Raw genomic sequence first — 17,304 nt, 5'->3', positions numbered from 1 at the left:
CACACCTGGAATAACCAATGGCAACACCCCCCTTATTTTGAAACAACACCCAGTTTTAAATTAAATGTACCAAGTGTATTAATCTACTTAGGCTTGTTATACCTAATTGGCTGCGTGTCAAGGATTAGCACCCCTTTTGTTGAATTAATTTTTCGAATTCTCTGTTTAGGAAATTTTGTTGCAAAAAAATTGAATTCAATGTTCATAAAATCGAAACTGTATATCGAAATGTATACATTTTTTTTAATTTAAAAATTTCATTTTCTTTTACAATAATTTTCCCATTATTTATTTATTTTTGTGGTATTATTGTCAATATTATGAAACCAATAACCCCAAAAGGCAACAACAACAACAAAAAATTTGTAACAATTTTTTTAATACAATTTTTTATTTAGTTTTAATATTTTTTATTGTCTATATTAAATTACTTTGGTTCCCACACTTCGGATATTGTGAACATCAGCAATTTGGTAATGGTGCTTGGCGTTTTTTGATGAAATTAACAATTATTATTATTTTTTGTTGTATTAACAACAAAAAAGTGTGCTTAATCATTTATTTACGTTGTAGTTAAATGTTTGTCTGAGTGTGTGTGTAATTTATGAAATTGAACTACAATATTATTTTATTTATATTTATTTATTCTCTCTTCGATATGTTATCCCTCTCTTAATACGTATCCATCAAGAATAATCTTAAATTTTGAGTAACTGTATATTTTGCTCCATATCTTGGTAATTAGCTCAGATACATTAAAAGTATTAATGAAAAATTTGAAGAGAAGAAAATCCTCTTCAAAAATCATTTTTGTGTAATTCAAATAATCCCAACACATCAGAAGTTATGGCCTCGAGAAAATGGTTACTGCAAAAAATCGATTAATAGTAAATTTTAAGTAACTTTAATTTTTTTCCGATAACTTGGAAATTTGTTGAGATACATTAAAATATCTAAAGACAATTTTTAAGAGAAGAAAATTCTCTTCAAAACTCGTTTTTGTATAATTCAATTAATCCCACCACATCAAAAGTTATGACCTCATGAAGTTGGATACTGAAATAAGTCGCTCAGTAGTAAATTTTGAGTAACTGCGAACTTTTTCAAATCTCCAAGGAATTTCGTGGGATACACCAAATCTACTAATGACGATTTTGAGGCTACAAGAAATGGCTTTCAAAATCCATTTATATAAATAAAATATTCCCATTACACCTGAAGTTATGGCCTCAAGAAATTCGATACCAAAAAAATCGGCTGCTAAAAAATTATGAGTAACTGTGAATTTGTTGCGATAACTCAAAAATGTGGTTAGCTACATGAAATCCAACCATGACAATTTTCGAGATGAGAAAATTTTCTTTAAGAATAATTTTAAATAAACAGAATAACCCAACAACTTCAAAAATTATGACCCAGAGAAATTGCTTACTGAAATAGGTCTATTAATTGTAAATTTTATGTAACTGCAAATTTTTTCCGATATCTCTACTATTTGGTAAGCTATATGAAAACCTCTAATGACAATTTTGAAGCTATTAAAATTGACTTTCAGAATCCATTTATATAATTAAAATATTCCCATTACATCAGAGTTATGACCTCAAAAAATTGGTTACTAATACAAATCATCCAATATGTACTAAATTATGAGCAACTGTGTATTTTTTGCTATAACTCAAAAAATTGGTTAGGTACATGAAATTCCCTCATGACAATTTTGAAGATGAGAAAATTTTCTTTAAGAATCACTTTAAATAATCCAAAATAACCCTATAATTTCAAAAATTGTGGTCTCAGGAATTTCATCACTAAAATAGGTCGGTTAATATCAAATTTTAAGTAAGTGTGATTTTTTCCGATAATTCCGGAATTTCGTCAGATACACCAAATCTACTAATGACAATTTTGAAGCTACAAGAAATGACTGTCAGAATCTTTTTATATTATTAAAATATTCCGATTACATCGGGAGTTATGGCCTCAAGAAATTGCTTATTAATAAAAATCTGCTAATACTAAATTATGAGTAACTGTGCATTTGTTACAATAACTCGACTACTTGGTAAGGTACATGAAAACACCTGATAACAATTTTGAAGATAAGGATATCAGCTTTTGAAATCAGTTTAAATAATTAAAATGGTCCAACCACATCAAAATTTGCGGCCTCGAGAATGTGGCTACTGAAGAAGTCGGTTAGTTGTAAATTTGGAGTAACTGCGATTTTTTTCAACTAGTTCTGACATTTGTTGGGATACATCGAAAGTCCTAATGACAATTTTGATACACAAATTTTGATCTTATTTTCAAGATCTTTTTCTTCCATTTCCAACCAATATAATCAAGATAGATCCATTATATCAAAAGTTATGCTAATTACGCAAAAAAGTTCATAAAATTCGTTATTTTAGGTTCAGCTGTACTTTTTTCAATATCTTCCGCATTTGATGAGGTATATCAGAATAACTAAAGGTTAGTTTATAGATCAGATATTCCTCTTTCAAAATCTAGTTTTATAACCCAAATCGATCCATTACTTTAAAAGTTATGGCTTCTCGAAAATCATTACGAATTATTCTCCTTAATTTTGAAAATATGGTTATGTGCATACATTTCAAATTTTCTATAAAATTTTGTCAGATACATCCAAATATTTTGTTGTTATTTTAAAGCTAAGATATTCTTCTTAATTTTTCAACCAATATAATCCAGATAGACCCATTATAGCAAAAGTTATGCCCTACAGAAGCTAATTACGCAAAATGTTCATAAAATTCGGTATTTGAGGTACTGCTGTACTTTTTTCAATATCTTCGGCATTTTATTAGCTGCATCAGAATAACTAAAGATTAGTTTATCGATCACATATCCCTCTTTCAAAATCCAGTTATTTAACCCAAATCGGCCATTTACTTCAAAAGTTATAGCTCCAGAAAATCATGACTGATAAGTCTCTTTTTTTTTAAAATATGGGTATACGTATACATTTCAAATTTTCTATAAAATTTTGTCAGATACATCCAAACATTTTGTTGTTATTTTAAAGACGAGATATTCTTCTTCAATTTCCGACCAATATAATCCAGATAGACCCATTATTTCAAAAGTTATGACCCACAGAAGGTAATTACGCAAAAAAGTTCATAAAATTGGTTATTTTAGGTACAGCTGTACTTTTTTCCATATCTCCTCCATTTGATGAGCTACACCAGGACAACTGAAGGCTAGATTAAAGGTTAGATATTCCTCTTTCAAAATTGTGTTATTTAAAAGAAATCTATCCAATATTTCCAAAGTTATGGCTTCTAGAAAATGGTTACCGAAAAATATATAAAATTTGTAAAATATGATTAAATCCGCATTTTCGCAATGTTTTTGATATATATAAATATACAGATAGAGGCCCATATTTTGAACAAGGATAAGATGTCGGATCTTCTTCTATAAATACAATCTTAAATCATGATTGTAGATCGAATATATAAAAAGTTATGCCCTGCAGAAGCTCATTACGAAAAATGTTCTTAAATGTGGCAATTTTAGGTAACGTTTTACATTTTCAAATATCTTCGTCATTTGATGAGCTACATCAGGACAAATATAGGTTACTTTACAGAGTAGTTAGTCCTCTTTCAAAATCGGGTTATATTATTAAAATCAATCCAGAACTTCAAAAGTTATGACGCCTAGAAAATAAGTACGCAAAATTTTCATAAATTTTGAAAATATGGGTAAATCGGCAAATTTCCCAACATCGATGATATTTTCGTAGATATATGCCTATATTTTGAACAAATTTTAAAGATCAGATATTCTTCTACAAATTACAACTTAGATCATGAATGCAGATCCATTATATCAAAAGTTATGACCTGCAGAATTTGATTACGCAAAAAGTTCCTAAAATTGGAAATTTTATGTATGAGTGTACTTTTTTCCATATCTCTGGTATATGATGAGCTACATCAGGACAACTAAAGGCTAGTTTAGAGATTAGATAGCCCTCTTTTAAAATCCTGTTACATATTTAAAATCAATCGATTACTTAAAAAGTTATGACCTGCAGATGCTCATTACGAAAAAAGTTCATAAAATTGACAACTTTAAGTACCTCTGTACATTTTCCGATATCTTCGGCACTTGAAGAGGTATCTTCACAAATCATATCTTAAAATAAAGGTAAGTTTGACTTCTTTCAGGAAATAATGAAATATATTTTATAAAATTAGGTAATTTATTTCATTTCTCTTCGTTCTCTCATTACAAATCGGTAAACTTAAATTTCAACGGCAGAATACAAGTATTCATAAAATAGGTGCGGAATGCATTCTCTGTCGAATAATTATATTCCATATGAAAATTTCGAACAATATTAGCCACTGTTATCTCCAATTCCATATCGACAATACGCTTACCCAAACAGGAGCGGGGACCAAAGCCGAACGGCAAAAATATAAATGGATTAATATGCTTCGCCGAGTATTCTTGCATGCCAGTTTCTGTGGAGCGCAACCAACGTTCGGGTATAAATTCTAGTGGTTTGGGGAAATATTTCGCTTCGTGTAGCAGCATATTGGAGGCCATAAAAACATTAGTGTCCTTGGGTATTTGGTAACCACTAAGATTTAGATTCCGCCCCGTAATGCGTATATTACCAAAGAGCACGGGGTAGATGCGTAGAGCCTCCTTTATGCAGGCCCGTAGGTAGGGTAAGTGTTTCATATTATCCAAGGAGAAGTCGGCATTCTTACCAATATTGGTTAAGATCTCTTGGCGTAATTTTTCCTGCTTCTCCGGATTTTTGGCCAGACATAGGAAAATTGCCGACATTACCGTGGAGGTTATCTCAACCCCACCCATAAGTAAATCAATGGCTGTGATGATGGCCATTTTCCGATCGAGTTTTAACAACTTTTCCAATATACTTTTCTCCTCTCCCGTGTTGGGTTGCCGTTCCAATCTCTCCATGGTCTCTAAGACATATTTATGACATATTTCATAGACCGTATCCATGGCAGATTCAAAGCGCTTATATGCTGGGGTTTTAATATACCGATAAATGGATGGTTGTATGCCCAGCTCATAGATGGCATCACCAAAGGTAAAGAGGTTATCGAACAGGGATTTGGCTTCCGAGGAAAGGGGTTGATTTTCCAGCAAACCCATTCTCTTGTCCAAGGCTATGTGGGCCACAGATTCCAAAGATAAACGATTAATGTCGTAGATAAAATTTGAGGGGACCTCAAGGGTTTGGGGATCACGTAGGTAGCGTATCCTAAAAAATAAGGTGAAACAATTATGGAGGGGATTGTGGACCTGGGTTTTAAATCTGGAGTACTTACCTCTCAATAAATTCCGCATTAATATTTTGCAGTGGTTCTATATAGAGCCTGGTATTTTTGGGCTGCATCAGCACGGGGTTCACCATATGGCGGAATTTCCCCCAATTTTCACCACTAGAAAAAAAGAGGAACAAATAACAAAAATATATTCTCAAGACCCTAGACGAAGGGTGGATTTTTTAAAGAAAATATTTTTAAGAGCCCTTCCATAGGCGTGGATTTTTTCAAGAAAATAGGCTGTCGCTCAGAGGGAAAACCCTGTCGCTCAGAGGAAAAACCCTCAAATCGCCAGAATATTGACCTGGAAAAGAAGAGACGTGGAGAACGCTATCGCGACCTCTATCTGCGAAAAAGAGATTGCGAAAATAAGCAAAGGGATGAGACCCAACAAAAAGAGCACAACTGTAAAGAAAATATCGGATTAAATACAGCCCAGAAGCAGTTTCAAAATATCACGAACAAGGCCCAGGAACTGGCCAAGAGGGCCTTGAAACAAGAAGAAGAAGAATTAGAGACCAAAAATGAGGTCCCAAAGATAGAATCTCCATCCGAGTTTCAGTCCCCAAAAAAAACCTTGGAATTAAGCGAAGCTCCTCTAAAAGTTGGCAGGGTGCGAAGTAAATTTATGTTAAGAGGCCAGATACCTGATGAGGTCCCCAAAAAATCCAAACCTGAAAATGCGGATAAGCCATGCCTTAGCCGTGACCAATGGCAATTGGCGCCCAAGCGAGAAAAACTAAAATTAGATGTTGAAATAGGCCTGCACAAGTCCTTCCATACCGATGATCCCAATCTCATACTTTTCCAACCTCGATTTGGCCATAAAATATCCAAGGCAGAAACATCAGCGGTTCGGAAATTTCGTCTCCAACCCCTTGGGCGACATTATGATAGGGTTTTACGCAAACCCATGAAGTTTCTGAAGCCCAGGCTTCCTTACTCGGTGAGTAAGTCCTCCAATCCCGATGATCCCAACCTCATACTTTTCCAACATCGTTTTGGCCAGAAAATATTCAAGGCAGAATCATCAGCGGTTCGGGAATTTCGTCTCCAACCCCTTGGGCGCCATTATGATAGGGTTTTACGCAAACCCATGAAGTTTCTGAAGCCCAGACTTCGTTATTCGGTAAAAAAATTCAATTTGGTGGGTTATCGTTGTGGCGACCTGGGGAGACATTTGAATTTCTTACATCCTCAAAAACCTGGAGGAAAATTCTCCCTACAACCCATTGATGAATATATTGCAGGGAAGGAAAGGGAGAAGCAGCATCGATTGGAGGACTTGAAATAAAAACGCCTCAAGTTCTTGGGTATAACCTGTAGAACCCTGAGAAGGCAGGTGCGACAAAGGAGGTCACAATTTTCCTGCTCAAGTTCGGAGGTTCAGTGGATACCTGAAAAACTGCAGCAGAGTGGAGAATTGGAAGTATCGGATAAGGAGAGGAGTTTGAGGGGTCTTAACGAAAAAATGAATATACCTGCCCCGAAATTTAGTGAGCCCACATTGCGGCTACATCCTTGCGGGTGCTTCCATAGGCCTGGATTTTTTAAAGAAAATATTTTTAGGGGTCCTTCCATAGGCCGGGGATTTTTTAAAGAAAATATTTTTAATGGTCCTGCCATAGGCCGGGGATTTTTTAAAAGAACGTATTTTAAGGGTCCTTCCATAGGCCGGGGATTTTTTAAAGAAAATATTTTTAAGGGTCCTTCCATAGGCCCGGGATTTTTTAACGAAAATATTTTTAAGGGGTCCTGCCATAGGCCGGGGATTTTTTTAAAGAAATTATTTTTAGGGGTCCTTCCATAGGCCGGGGATTTTTTAAAGAAAATATTTTTTAAGGGTCCTTCCATAGGTCGGGAATTTTTTAAAAAAATTATTTTTAGGGGTCCTGCCGTATTTTAAGGGTCCTGCCATAGGCCGGGGATTTTTTAAAGAAAATATTTTTAAGGGTCCGGGTCCATAGGCCGGGGATTTTTAAAGAAAATATTTTTAAGGGTCCTGCCATAGGCCGGGCATTTTTTTAAGAAAATATTTTTAGGGGTCCTTCCATAGGCGGGGGATTCGTTAAAGAAAATATTTGTAAGGGTCCTTCCATAGGCCGGGGATTTTTAAAGAAAATATTTTTAAGGGTCCTGCCATAGGCGTGGATTTTTTAAAGAAAATATTTTTAGGGGTCCTTCCATAGGCCGGGGATATTTAAAGAAAATATTTTTAAGGGTCCTGCCATAGGCCGGGGATTTTTTTAATAAAATATTTTTAGGGGTCCTGCCATAGGCGTGGATTTTTTAAAGAAAATATTTTTAAGGGTCCTTCCATAGGCGGGGGATTCGTTAAAGAAAATATTTGTAAGGGTCCTTCCATAGGCCGGGGATTTTTAAAGAAAATATTTTTAAGGGTCCTGCCATAGGCGTGGATTTTTTAAAGAAAATATTTTTAGGGGTCCTGCCATAGGCCGGGGATTTTTTAAAGAAAATATTTTTAAGGGTCCTGCCATAGGCATGGATTTTTTAAAGAAAATATTTTTAAGGGTCCTTACATAGGCCGGGGATTTTTTAAAGAAAATTTTTTAGGGGTCCTGCCATAGGCGTGGATTTTTTAAAGAAAATATTTTTAAGTGTCCTGCCATAGGCGTAGATTTTTTAAAGAAAATATTTGTAGGGGTCCTGCCATAGGCCGGGGATTTTTTAAAGAAAATATTTTTAAGGGCCGGGTATTTTTTAAAGAAAAATATTTTTAAGGGTCCTTCCATAGGTCGGGGATTTTTTAAAGAAAATATTTTTAAGGGTCCTGCCATAGGCTGTGGCTTTTTTAAAGAAAATTTTTTACTTACCTTCCTGCCACCCCCAAATATTCCTCACTGTACATGGAGTTTTTCTGCGACAGGCGATAATAGGTAACCGCCTCCAGGCCCGGTCTGGCTGGATAGCTATCCTCTGTGCGAAATACCTTTTCATGATCCGCTAAATTAAAGCTGACCAAATTGGTGGGTAAACCGAACATTCCGGGTAACAGATAAATGTCACCATAACGTTGACGACACACCCGCATTACCGCATCGAAGGGTTTGCCATGAAATTCACCACCCTTGAGGAAACCACGAAATAGTTCGAACTTCGATGGACCAGGCAACTCTTTGAAGGGTTTGGCGGCTTGCCATTCTTGTTCCAAAGAGGAATTTCCATCTGAGTTCTGAAAAAAATATTTTTTTAATGATTTTTTTTTCTATTTTTTTAAAATAAGTTCCTACCCTTACCTCCAGACCTGTTGTATATCGCTTCGTAGAGGCTTTCAGAATGCCGTAGCTTTGTTGTGGTCTCAATATCTGCTTTGCCAACATTTCATCAGGTTTTGTTTTGTTATTTTCTTTTATTTATTTTTTTATCTATCGCTTGATGACTGGTCAAATAGTTTTGCCGCTCGAAGTGGAACTGACGCAATCCCTTAACCGACTGAGTTCATATTGGCATGCACGTTCACTATCTCTGCTTTAGGGGGGCTACTGATTTCGAAAAATCGATTAACAACTTATCTACCGGTATAGAGAGAGATATGGTCGACGGGATGCCTAAAAGTATGTTATGAAAAATCCGCATCGATTGTAGACCCTCAAAAATAGTTTTTTTTTTAAATCCAAACCTAGGCCATGAAAAATAATTTAAAAAATTGAAAATTTTTTTTCTGAAGAGATAGTCCTGAAAAAATGTCGATAATAAGAGATTCTCCGGACCTGAACCCCAACCCTCGTTCAAGTGATTCAATACCAACCCCTTCCATACAAAATCTGCAATTTCCAATATCCGCAGAAGAAGAAAAGGACATCATGCCGAGATCTGTTTATAGGGTCCTCTGCCGGAAAAATCTACAACAAAAACCCGATTCGAAAACGGGCAGTAGTATTAAAGAGAGAGGTTATGATTTCAGCAGTTCCACAAATTCCGATTATCGAAATGCCATTTTCTCAGTAGCCAAGAAAAAATGTCACGGCAAAACTTCTTCCAAAGAAATTTCAAGCAAAACCGGACTTAGCTCCGATACCTCTAAGGATCCTACTCCCGATACCAAAACCCCGGAACGCTTAGAAACCTCAGAAAAACTGCTAGACTCCCATCACGAAGTATCCAACAAACCAAAACACCTCAATGGCCCTGAATGGCGTCGGCCCTGCAGCGCAAGTTTTGTTCCAGGCATACCCCGCAAATTCCTCGGAACCTGCCCGCCAAATATTGAACAAATCGCCAGAATGTCAAAGACGCGACAGAAATTCTTTCTTACCCAGGATCCGCGTAAGACCCATTGTTTAGTTAATCCAGAAATATTCGATTCGAAGGCCTATTCGAAAGAGAAGGAATTCCGAACATTGACAAATATGGTGAAATATGGACAAAATACATGTTCGCCAGGGGTGGTGGAGAGAACTTCGGAGGCCTCCGGAGAATCGCATATTTGTGAAGTTATTGATTTGGAAAATCCATTGGGGCTGGATTTTCAGGGTTTGGACTATAAGAATACCTATCAGCAGGATGAACAGGATTTACAAAATCAAAGAAATTATCGAAGGTTGGAGAGGTACATGGAAAGGAGGAGGGTAAAGGCGCAGACGAAAATCGATGTTGATGAGGAAATGCATCAGGAAAGGTTGAGGGTAAGGGTCAAATTTTGGTGGAATTTAAAAAAAAAATATTTTTAAGGGTCCTTACTTAGGCGTGGATTTAAAAAAAAATATGTTAAGGGTCCTTCCCAAGGCCTGGATTTTTTCAAAAATATGTTTAAGGGTCCTTCCCTAGGCCTGATTTTTTTCAAAAATATGTTTAAGGGTCCTTTCCTAGTCCTGGATTTTTTAAAAAATACTTTTGAGGACCCTTCCCTAGGCCTGGATTAAAAAAATCTTACCTATCAATTCCATTACCACATCCCGACATCATGGCCCCGATTTCCACGGCCTCCGTGAGCTCATTGGACACCCTCACATTGGAGGGTACAATGTGACGCCAAGCCTCACAGATCAGACCATAATCCCTCAGGAAGCTCACATCATTATACGACTCCTCTATTGGCAGATCCAAAGAAATCAATGCACGACTTCCCAACCATGCCGAACGATCCAGCATAGAATATAATTTCGAACATTTCCGTTCGACATATTCCCGCTCTTCCGAAAAATCCTCTCGACACTATTCCACGAAGGTCGGTAATTTTTTTCCAATTCCATTACCACATCCCGACATCATGGCCACCATTTCAATGGCCTCCATGTGCACATTTCACCCCCTGACATTGGAGGGTACAATGTCACGCCAAGCCTCACAGGTCAGCCCATTATCCCTGAGGAAGCCCACATCATTATAGGACTCTTCTATTGGTAGATCCAAAGAAACCAAGGCAAGAATTCTTAACCATGCCCCACGATCCTGCATAAAATATAATTTCGAACATTTTCGTTCGACATATTCCCGCTTCTCGGACAAATCCTCTCGACAACATTCCCCGAAGGTCTCCTCTTATTTATTTTGCAGCTCTGTGTGTAGGGCCAAGGTGAAATGCATTTCCAAAAGTAGGAGAAATGTTTTGGCCTTTAGCTGATCCAGGGCCAGGAGGAAGCTCTCGGCAGTGGGGAAAACAATGAGGTTCGAATGTTTATTGGGAAAATACACTTCTTCGTAGTAGGTCTTAATGGCCCAGGCATCATCTTTGTCCCGCTGGTGTATATTCACCCGGGATCTTTTCATTATGGAGGCTTCGTAGTCTTCCAACGCGAATTGAGGATCCTTAGGTTCTTCGGAGGAGGAGAAGGTGTTGGCTTATTTTTCTTCTGAGGCCAGGCGGTGAATCCAATCATGATGCACCCTCCACTCATGATCACCCAGTAGATAATGGAAATTTTGCAGCATAATGCAGCGCACTCAATGGGCCTCCGTTAAGACAATATCCATATTCAGCCCCGTCAGCTCTTTTTCTTGATTTTTCAATTCCGTTTTCAAACGATCCGTTTCATCATAGAATGTCTTGACCCGATACACCACTGCCATGGAGTTGTCATATTCCCGCTTCTCTCATTTATCGAACAATTTATCGTACAACATTCGCAGCTCTTGCTTTGTGAGCAGTGTTGCCAATTCTTGCGATCATAGATTTTGGTGCGCACCATTTCACCCTGCACCACCATCGACCCGAATTTCAAACGGAGGGCATCATTGATCAAGAAACGAGAGGATTTATAATTGAACATTCGGATGGCAGGACGATTTTCCAGAACTTTTATGTAATTCTCATCAATGTCGTTGGCAACGCGGGGTGTATATTTGCGACAGGATTTACCAACCAGAAAGGACTATTTTCTGCGCCTTAGGCGCAGACCATTTTTCAGTCCCGAATTGAAGGTGGAAAATTTATCCCTTGGCCTTGTCAATTTCTTCTGGGCCTTCTTTTGACCTGCAAAGGGTAGCACACGAAAGGAATTATTTTCTTCCCTTTCAACATTGATGGGTTCGACTTGAAAGCGAGACCTCTGCAGCTCCTCGAAGGGTACCAGAGACGTGCGTATAAAATCCAAAGGTATCTTCTCCTTACCCTCCATCAGTAAGTAGCTGCCGCTGTCATCCGTCATATTGGAACACTGCGAACTGCTGAGGGAGGATAACATGACTCAATGCTTTTCAGATCCTACTCAAGATCTTCAGGTATTTCCGACTCTTTCTGCGCAACATTACCCTTCCGCAAGGCCTGTTTTATTTCCCTTAGAAAATTCAAATATTCTTCTCTCCCAGGATACATTAAACCCTCAAATTCCAGGGGATCCATGGTAAAATCCCTTGGCAGGCAAAGACTTTTAACACCATCCAGACTTTGAGCCTCCTCAGCACAAATTTTCTTCCACTCCAATTTTTTAAAATCCTCCATTAGATCCTCAATATTCCACAAGGGGGTTCAGCTGCCACAAATTTTTCTTCTTTAACAAATTTTGCGATCCTGCGAACCCTTCTTCGTTTCTGTGATTTCGGGTCGCACAATGTTCGGTTGATAATGACATATTTGTTTTCGGTGGAATTCCAGTGGGGTCTCGATATCACCGAGACTCCAAGACTCCGGATTAAAAATATCCTCAGGTAATTTATATTAATATGGCAGCGTGGTGGTCTTGGCAATTTCATCGAAAATTGTGATGGCACCCTTTGTCTGTTGTAGTCTCGGGGACGCCTGGGATGTTGCCGCAGGGTGGGCTCGGGGCCGCCATGTTGATTCTTTCGATAAGACCCCTTAAAATCCTCTCCTTCCAAATCGTCACTCTCCAGCACTTTTTCAGGGATTCACTTCCCCTCTGAACTTAAGGAAAAATGTTGCGATTTCCTTTGTCGTTTCAACCTCAAGGTTCTACAAGTTATACCCAATAACATGAGGACCCTTAAAAATATTTAAAAAACCTACGCCTGATTCGGGACCTTGAAAAATATTTTTTAAATATATATTTTTTATTAGGTCCCTGTGAGCTTCAATGTCCGAGATCGTGATCCTCCCCACCGACCAACTCCTCCACCGCAACCAATTAAATTGGGAAAGGTCTGTCGCTCAGAGGAAAAGCCTATAAATCGCCAGAATATTGACCTGGAAAAGCAGAGACGTGGAGATCGTTATCGAGACCTCTATTTGCGAAAAAGAGATTACGAAAACCAGCAAAGGGAAGAGGTCCAACAAAAAGAGCAGAACTGTAAAGAAAATATCGGATTGATTACGGCCCAGAAACAATTTCAAAATATCTCCAAAAAAGCTCAGGAGTTGGCCAAGAGGGCCTTGAAACAAGAAGAAGAATTGAAGACCAAAAACGAGGCACCAAAGATAGAATCTCCACCCAAAGTTGAGTGCCCAAAAGAGACCTTAGAAATAAAAGATGCTACTCTAAAAGTTGGCAGGGTGCGAAGTAAATGTATGCTAAGAGGCCAGATACCTGATGAGGTGCCCAAAAAATCCAAACCTGAAAATGCCGCTAAGCCCTGCCTTAGCCGTGACCAATGGCTTCGCCAACTGGCGCCCAAGCGAGAAAAACTAAAATTAGATGTTGAAATCGGTCTCCGGAAGTCCTTCAAACCCGATGATCCCAATCTCATACTTTTCCAACCCAGATTTGGCCACAGACCACCCAAGGCAGACATTTCAGCGGTTCGGGAGTTTCGTCTTAAACCACTTGGGCGCCATTATGACAGGGTTTTACGCAAACCCATGAAATTTCTGAAGCCTAGGCTTCGTTATTCGGTGAAAAAATTCAATTTGGTGGGTTATCGTTATGGCCACCTGGGGAAACATTTGGATTCACTCCTCCCCCAAAAACCTGGGGGAAAATTCCCCCTGCAACCAATTGATGAATTTATTGCAGGGAAGGAAAGGGAGAAGCAGCATCGATTGGAGGAATTGAAATTAAAACGCCTCAAATTATTGGGTATAACCTGTGGAACGCTGAGGAGGGGGGTAGGGCAAAGGAAATCGCAATATTCCTCCTCAAGTTCGGAGAGGGAATGGGTACCTGAAAAACTGCAGCAGAGTGAAGATTTGGAAGTTCCCCTTGAAGAGAAGATTTTGAGGGGTCTTAACGAGAGAACCAATATGCCGGCCCCGAAATTTCGAGAACCCACCTTGCGTCAACATCCCAGGCGTCCACGAGACTACGACGGACAAAGGGTACCTTCCTTAATTTTTGATGAAATTGTCAAGACCACCACCTTGCCCTATTTATATAAGTTACCTGAGGACAGGGTGAACCCGGCAAATACCGCGACACTTCCTCGAAGACCCTTTACGGAATTCCTGGAGTCCCGACATCACCACGCGCACTGGAATCCCACCGAAAATAAATATGTCGATGTCCATTATCAACCGGATATTGTGCGTCCCGTAACCATAGAAATGAAGAAGAGTTCGCAGGATCGAAAATTTGTTAAAGAAGAAAAATTCGTGGCAGCTGAACCCCCTTGTGGCAAAAATGTGGATAAAAATCTAACCTTGCCGGAGTGGAATATTGAGGAGCTAATGGAGGATTATAAGAAAATCCAAGGGAAGAAAATGGGTGCTAAGGAGGCTCAAAGTCAGGGTGGTGTTAAAAATCTTTGCCAGCCAAGGGATTTTATTTTCCACTCCCGGGATCCCAGGGAATTTGAGGGTTTAATATATCCCGGAAGAGAGGAATATTTGAAATTTCTAAGGGAAATAAAACAGGCTATGCGGGACGGTAATGTGGCAGAGAAAGAATCGGAAATACCTGAAGATCTTGAGCAGGACCTCAAAAGCATTGAGAGCTGTTTATCCTCCCTCAGCAGCTCCCAGTGTACCAATCTCACGAACGATAGTGGCAGCTATTTGCTGATGGAGGGTGAGGAGAAAATACCCTTGGATTTTATACGCAAGTCTCTGGTACCCTTCGAGGAGCTGCAGAGGTCTCGTTTCCAGGCCGAAGCCATCGATGTTGAAAGGGAGGAAAATAATCCCTTCCGTGTGCTACCCTTTGCAGGTCAAAAGAAGGCTCAAAGGGAATTGACAAGGCCGCGGGATAAATTTTTCACCTTTACTTCGCGGCTGAAAAATGGCCTACGCCTAAGGCTCCAGGTATCCCCCAAACGAAAGGAGGAACTAATGGTTGGCAAAGCTACACGGAAATATCCACCCCGCGTTGCCAACGACATTGATGAGAATTACATAAAAGTGCTGGAAAATCGTCCCGCCATTCGGATGTTCAATTATAAATCCTCTCGTTTTCTGATCAAGGATGCCCTGCGTTTGAAATTCGAGTCAATGGTGGTGCAGGGTGAAATGGTGCGCACCAAAATCTATGATCGCATGAATTGGCAACACTGGTCCGCAATGCAACAGCTGCGAATGTTGTACGATAAATTGTTCGATAAATGGGAGAAGTTGGAATATGACAACAGCATGGCAGTGGTGTATCAGGTCAAGGCATTCTATGATGAAACGGATCGTTTGAAAACGGAATTAAAAAATCAAGAAAAAGAGCTGACGGGGCTGAATATGGACATTGTCTTTACGGAGGCCCATTGGGTCCGCTGCATTATGCTGCAAAATTTCCATTATCTATTAGGTGATCATGAGTGGAGGGTGCAGCATGATTGGATTCACCGGCTACCCTTGGAGGAAGAAGTAGCTAACACCTCCTCCTCCGAGGAACTTCAGGACCCCCTATACGCCCTGGAAAACTATGAAGCCTCCATAATGAAAAGATCCCGGGTGAATATACGCCAGCGGGACAAAGATGATGCCTGGGCCATAAAGTCCTACTACGAAGAGGTGTATCTTCCCAATAAACACCCGAACCTCATTGTTTTCCCCACTGCTGAAAGCTTCCTCCTCGGCCTGGATCAGCTAAAGGCCAAAACATTTCTCCTCCTATTGGAAATGCATTTCACCTTGGCCCTGCATACAGAGCTACAAAATAAATTAGAGACCTTTGTGGAATGGTGTCGCGAGGATTTGTCGGAAAAGCGGGAATATGTCGAACGGAAATGTTCGAAATTATATTTTATGCAGGATCGTGCGGCATGGTTGAGAAGTCGTGCCTTGATTTCTTTGAATCTGCCAATAGAGGAGTCCTATAATGATGTGAGCTTCCTGAGGGATTATGGACTGATCTGTGAGGCTTGGCGTCACATTGTACCCTCTAATGTGAGGGGGTCCAACGAGCACATGGAGGCGGTGGAAATGGTGGCCATGATGTCGGATGTCGTGATGGAATTGATAGGTAAGAATTGGTTTAAAAAACGCAGGCCTAGGGTGGGACCCTCAAAAATATTTCTTTTAATCCATGCCTAGGATGGGAACCTCAAAAATATTTCTTTTAATCCAGGCCTAGGGTGGGAATCCACGCTTTCCCTAGGCCTCAAAAATCATTTTTATTAAAAAAAATCATGCCTCCTCTTTCCCCTCTTTCGCAGCCAAATTCGAAACCATACCCATGGCAGAAAGTTCCGCCACCGAACAACGCCTGCGTCGCCGCCGCAACTATTTACTTAAGCAATCGCAGAATGCCTGTCACATTGAACGGCGTATCGAACAAGAAATGCAAAAGGTTAGGAAAAATCTTGAACCACCACCGCCAAGGCGATCCAAACATCCCAGCAAGTTACCCCGTCTCTACCTCAAAAAACGCCAACGAACCGTACAAATTCGTGAAACAAAAATTACCGAACGAGCGAAATTTTTCTTTAAAGCCTTCCATGACGATGATGCGGATATTTTCCACACGAAAACTGAGATACGTGATAGCATCGCTCAGGTCGATGCGATACAGGAACAAATTGTACCCTTCTATTTTGATCATTTTTTGAAAATGAATGGCTATACACCGAATTATAATTTCAAGACACAAATTGAAATGCGTGATGGTTCGGAATGGGATCGATTGAAGGTGCGAGCGGTTATACCGGAGATTCAAGAACGATTGATGCAATGGGAAAATATGAAGAGGAAGATAATGGAGGATCATATCGCTCAGAATCCGAAAATGTATGTGGATGTGGTGTGAGGGGGGAGGGGTTTGAGAATTTTTATATTTTTATAGAAATAAATAAGTTTTATAGAAAAAATATATTGAGACTTGTGTGAGTCCCTAAAAACATTCTTTAAAAAATCCACCCCTAGAGAAGACCCTCAAAAATATTTTAGGTCCCTAAAAATATTTAAAAACCAGTAAGAAAAGTTCAAAAGTCGGACGGGGTCGACTATAAGATACCCTTCATCCTGTAGATAGAACAGACATAATATCTTTTTAGGACCATTGAGATGGAATCGGGCAAATATTGGGAGTTTGGTGTATCATTCACAAAAATCGGACGAAACTATATATGGGTGCTATATATAAATCTGAAACGATTTTCACGAAACTTAGCACACATCATTCTAGACCTTATTCATTACGTTGTGCCAAATTTCGTGCAAATCGATATTTCACGAAACTATATATGC

General features: G+C 39.2%; 2 protein-coding genes across 2 annotated transcripts; one reads left to right on the top strand and one right to left on the bottom strand.

Moving 5' to 3' along the window:
- Positions 1 to 4,263: 4,263 nt before the first annotated feature.
- LOC133329352 (probable cytochrome P450 12c1, mitochondrial) lies at positions 4,264 to 8,683 on the bottom strand. The gene is made up of 4 exons (XM_061537829.1): positions 8,600 to 8,683; positions 8,177 to 8,535; positions 5,346 to 5,459; positions 4,264 to 5,278 (listed from the first exon to the last, which is right to left on the bottom strand). Exons 1-4 carry the CDS (start codon positions 8,681 to 8,683, stop codon positions 4,264 to 4,266), a joined length of 1,572 nt encoding a protein of 523 aa, XP_061393813.1.
- A 363-nt stretch (positions 8,684 to 9,046) lies between these two features.
- LOC133329351 (uncharacterized) lies at positions 9,047 to 16,864 on the top strand. The gene is made up of 3 exons (XM_061537828.1): positions 9,047 to 9,988; positions 12,820 to 16,081; positions 16,275 to 16,864. The coding sequence occupies exons 1-3, from the start codon at positions 9,047 to 9,049 to the stop codon at positions 16,862 to 16,864; spliced, it is 4,794 nt and encodes a 1,597-aa protein (XP_061393812.1).
- Positions 16,865 to 17,304: the final 440 nt, after the last annotated feature.

Source organism: Musca vetustissima, unplaced genomic scaffold, assembly GCF_032173495.1.
Source record: "Musca vetustissima isolate MV318-11 ecotype Yass unplaced genomic scaffold, APGP_CSIRO_Mvet_v1 utg9169, whole genome shotgun sequence".
Classification (NCBI taxonomy): Eukaryota; Metazoa; Arthropoda; class Insecta; order Diptera; family Muscidae; genus Musca; species Musca vetustissima.
This window is presented reverse-complemented; position numbering and strand designations above follow the sequence as displayed.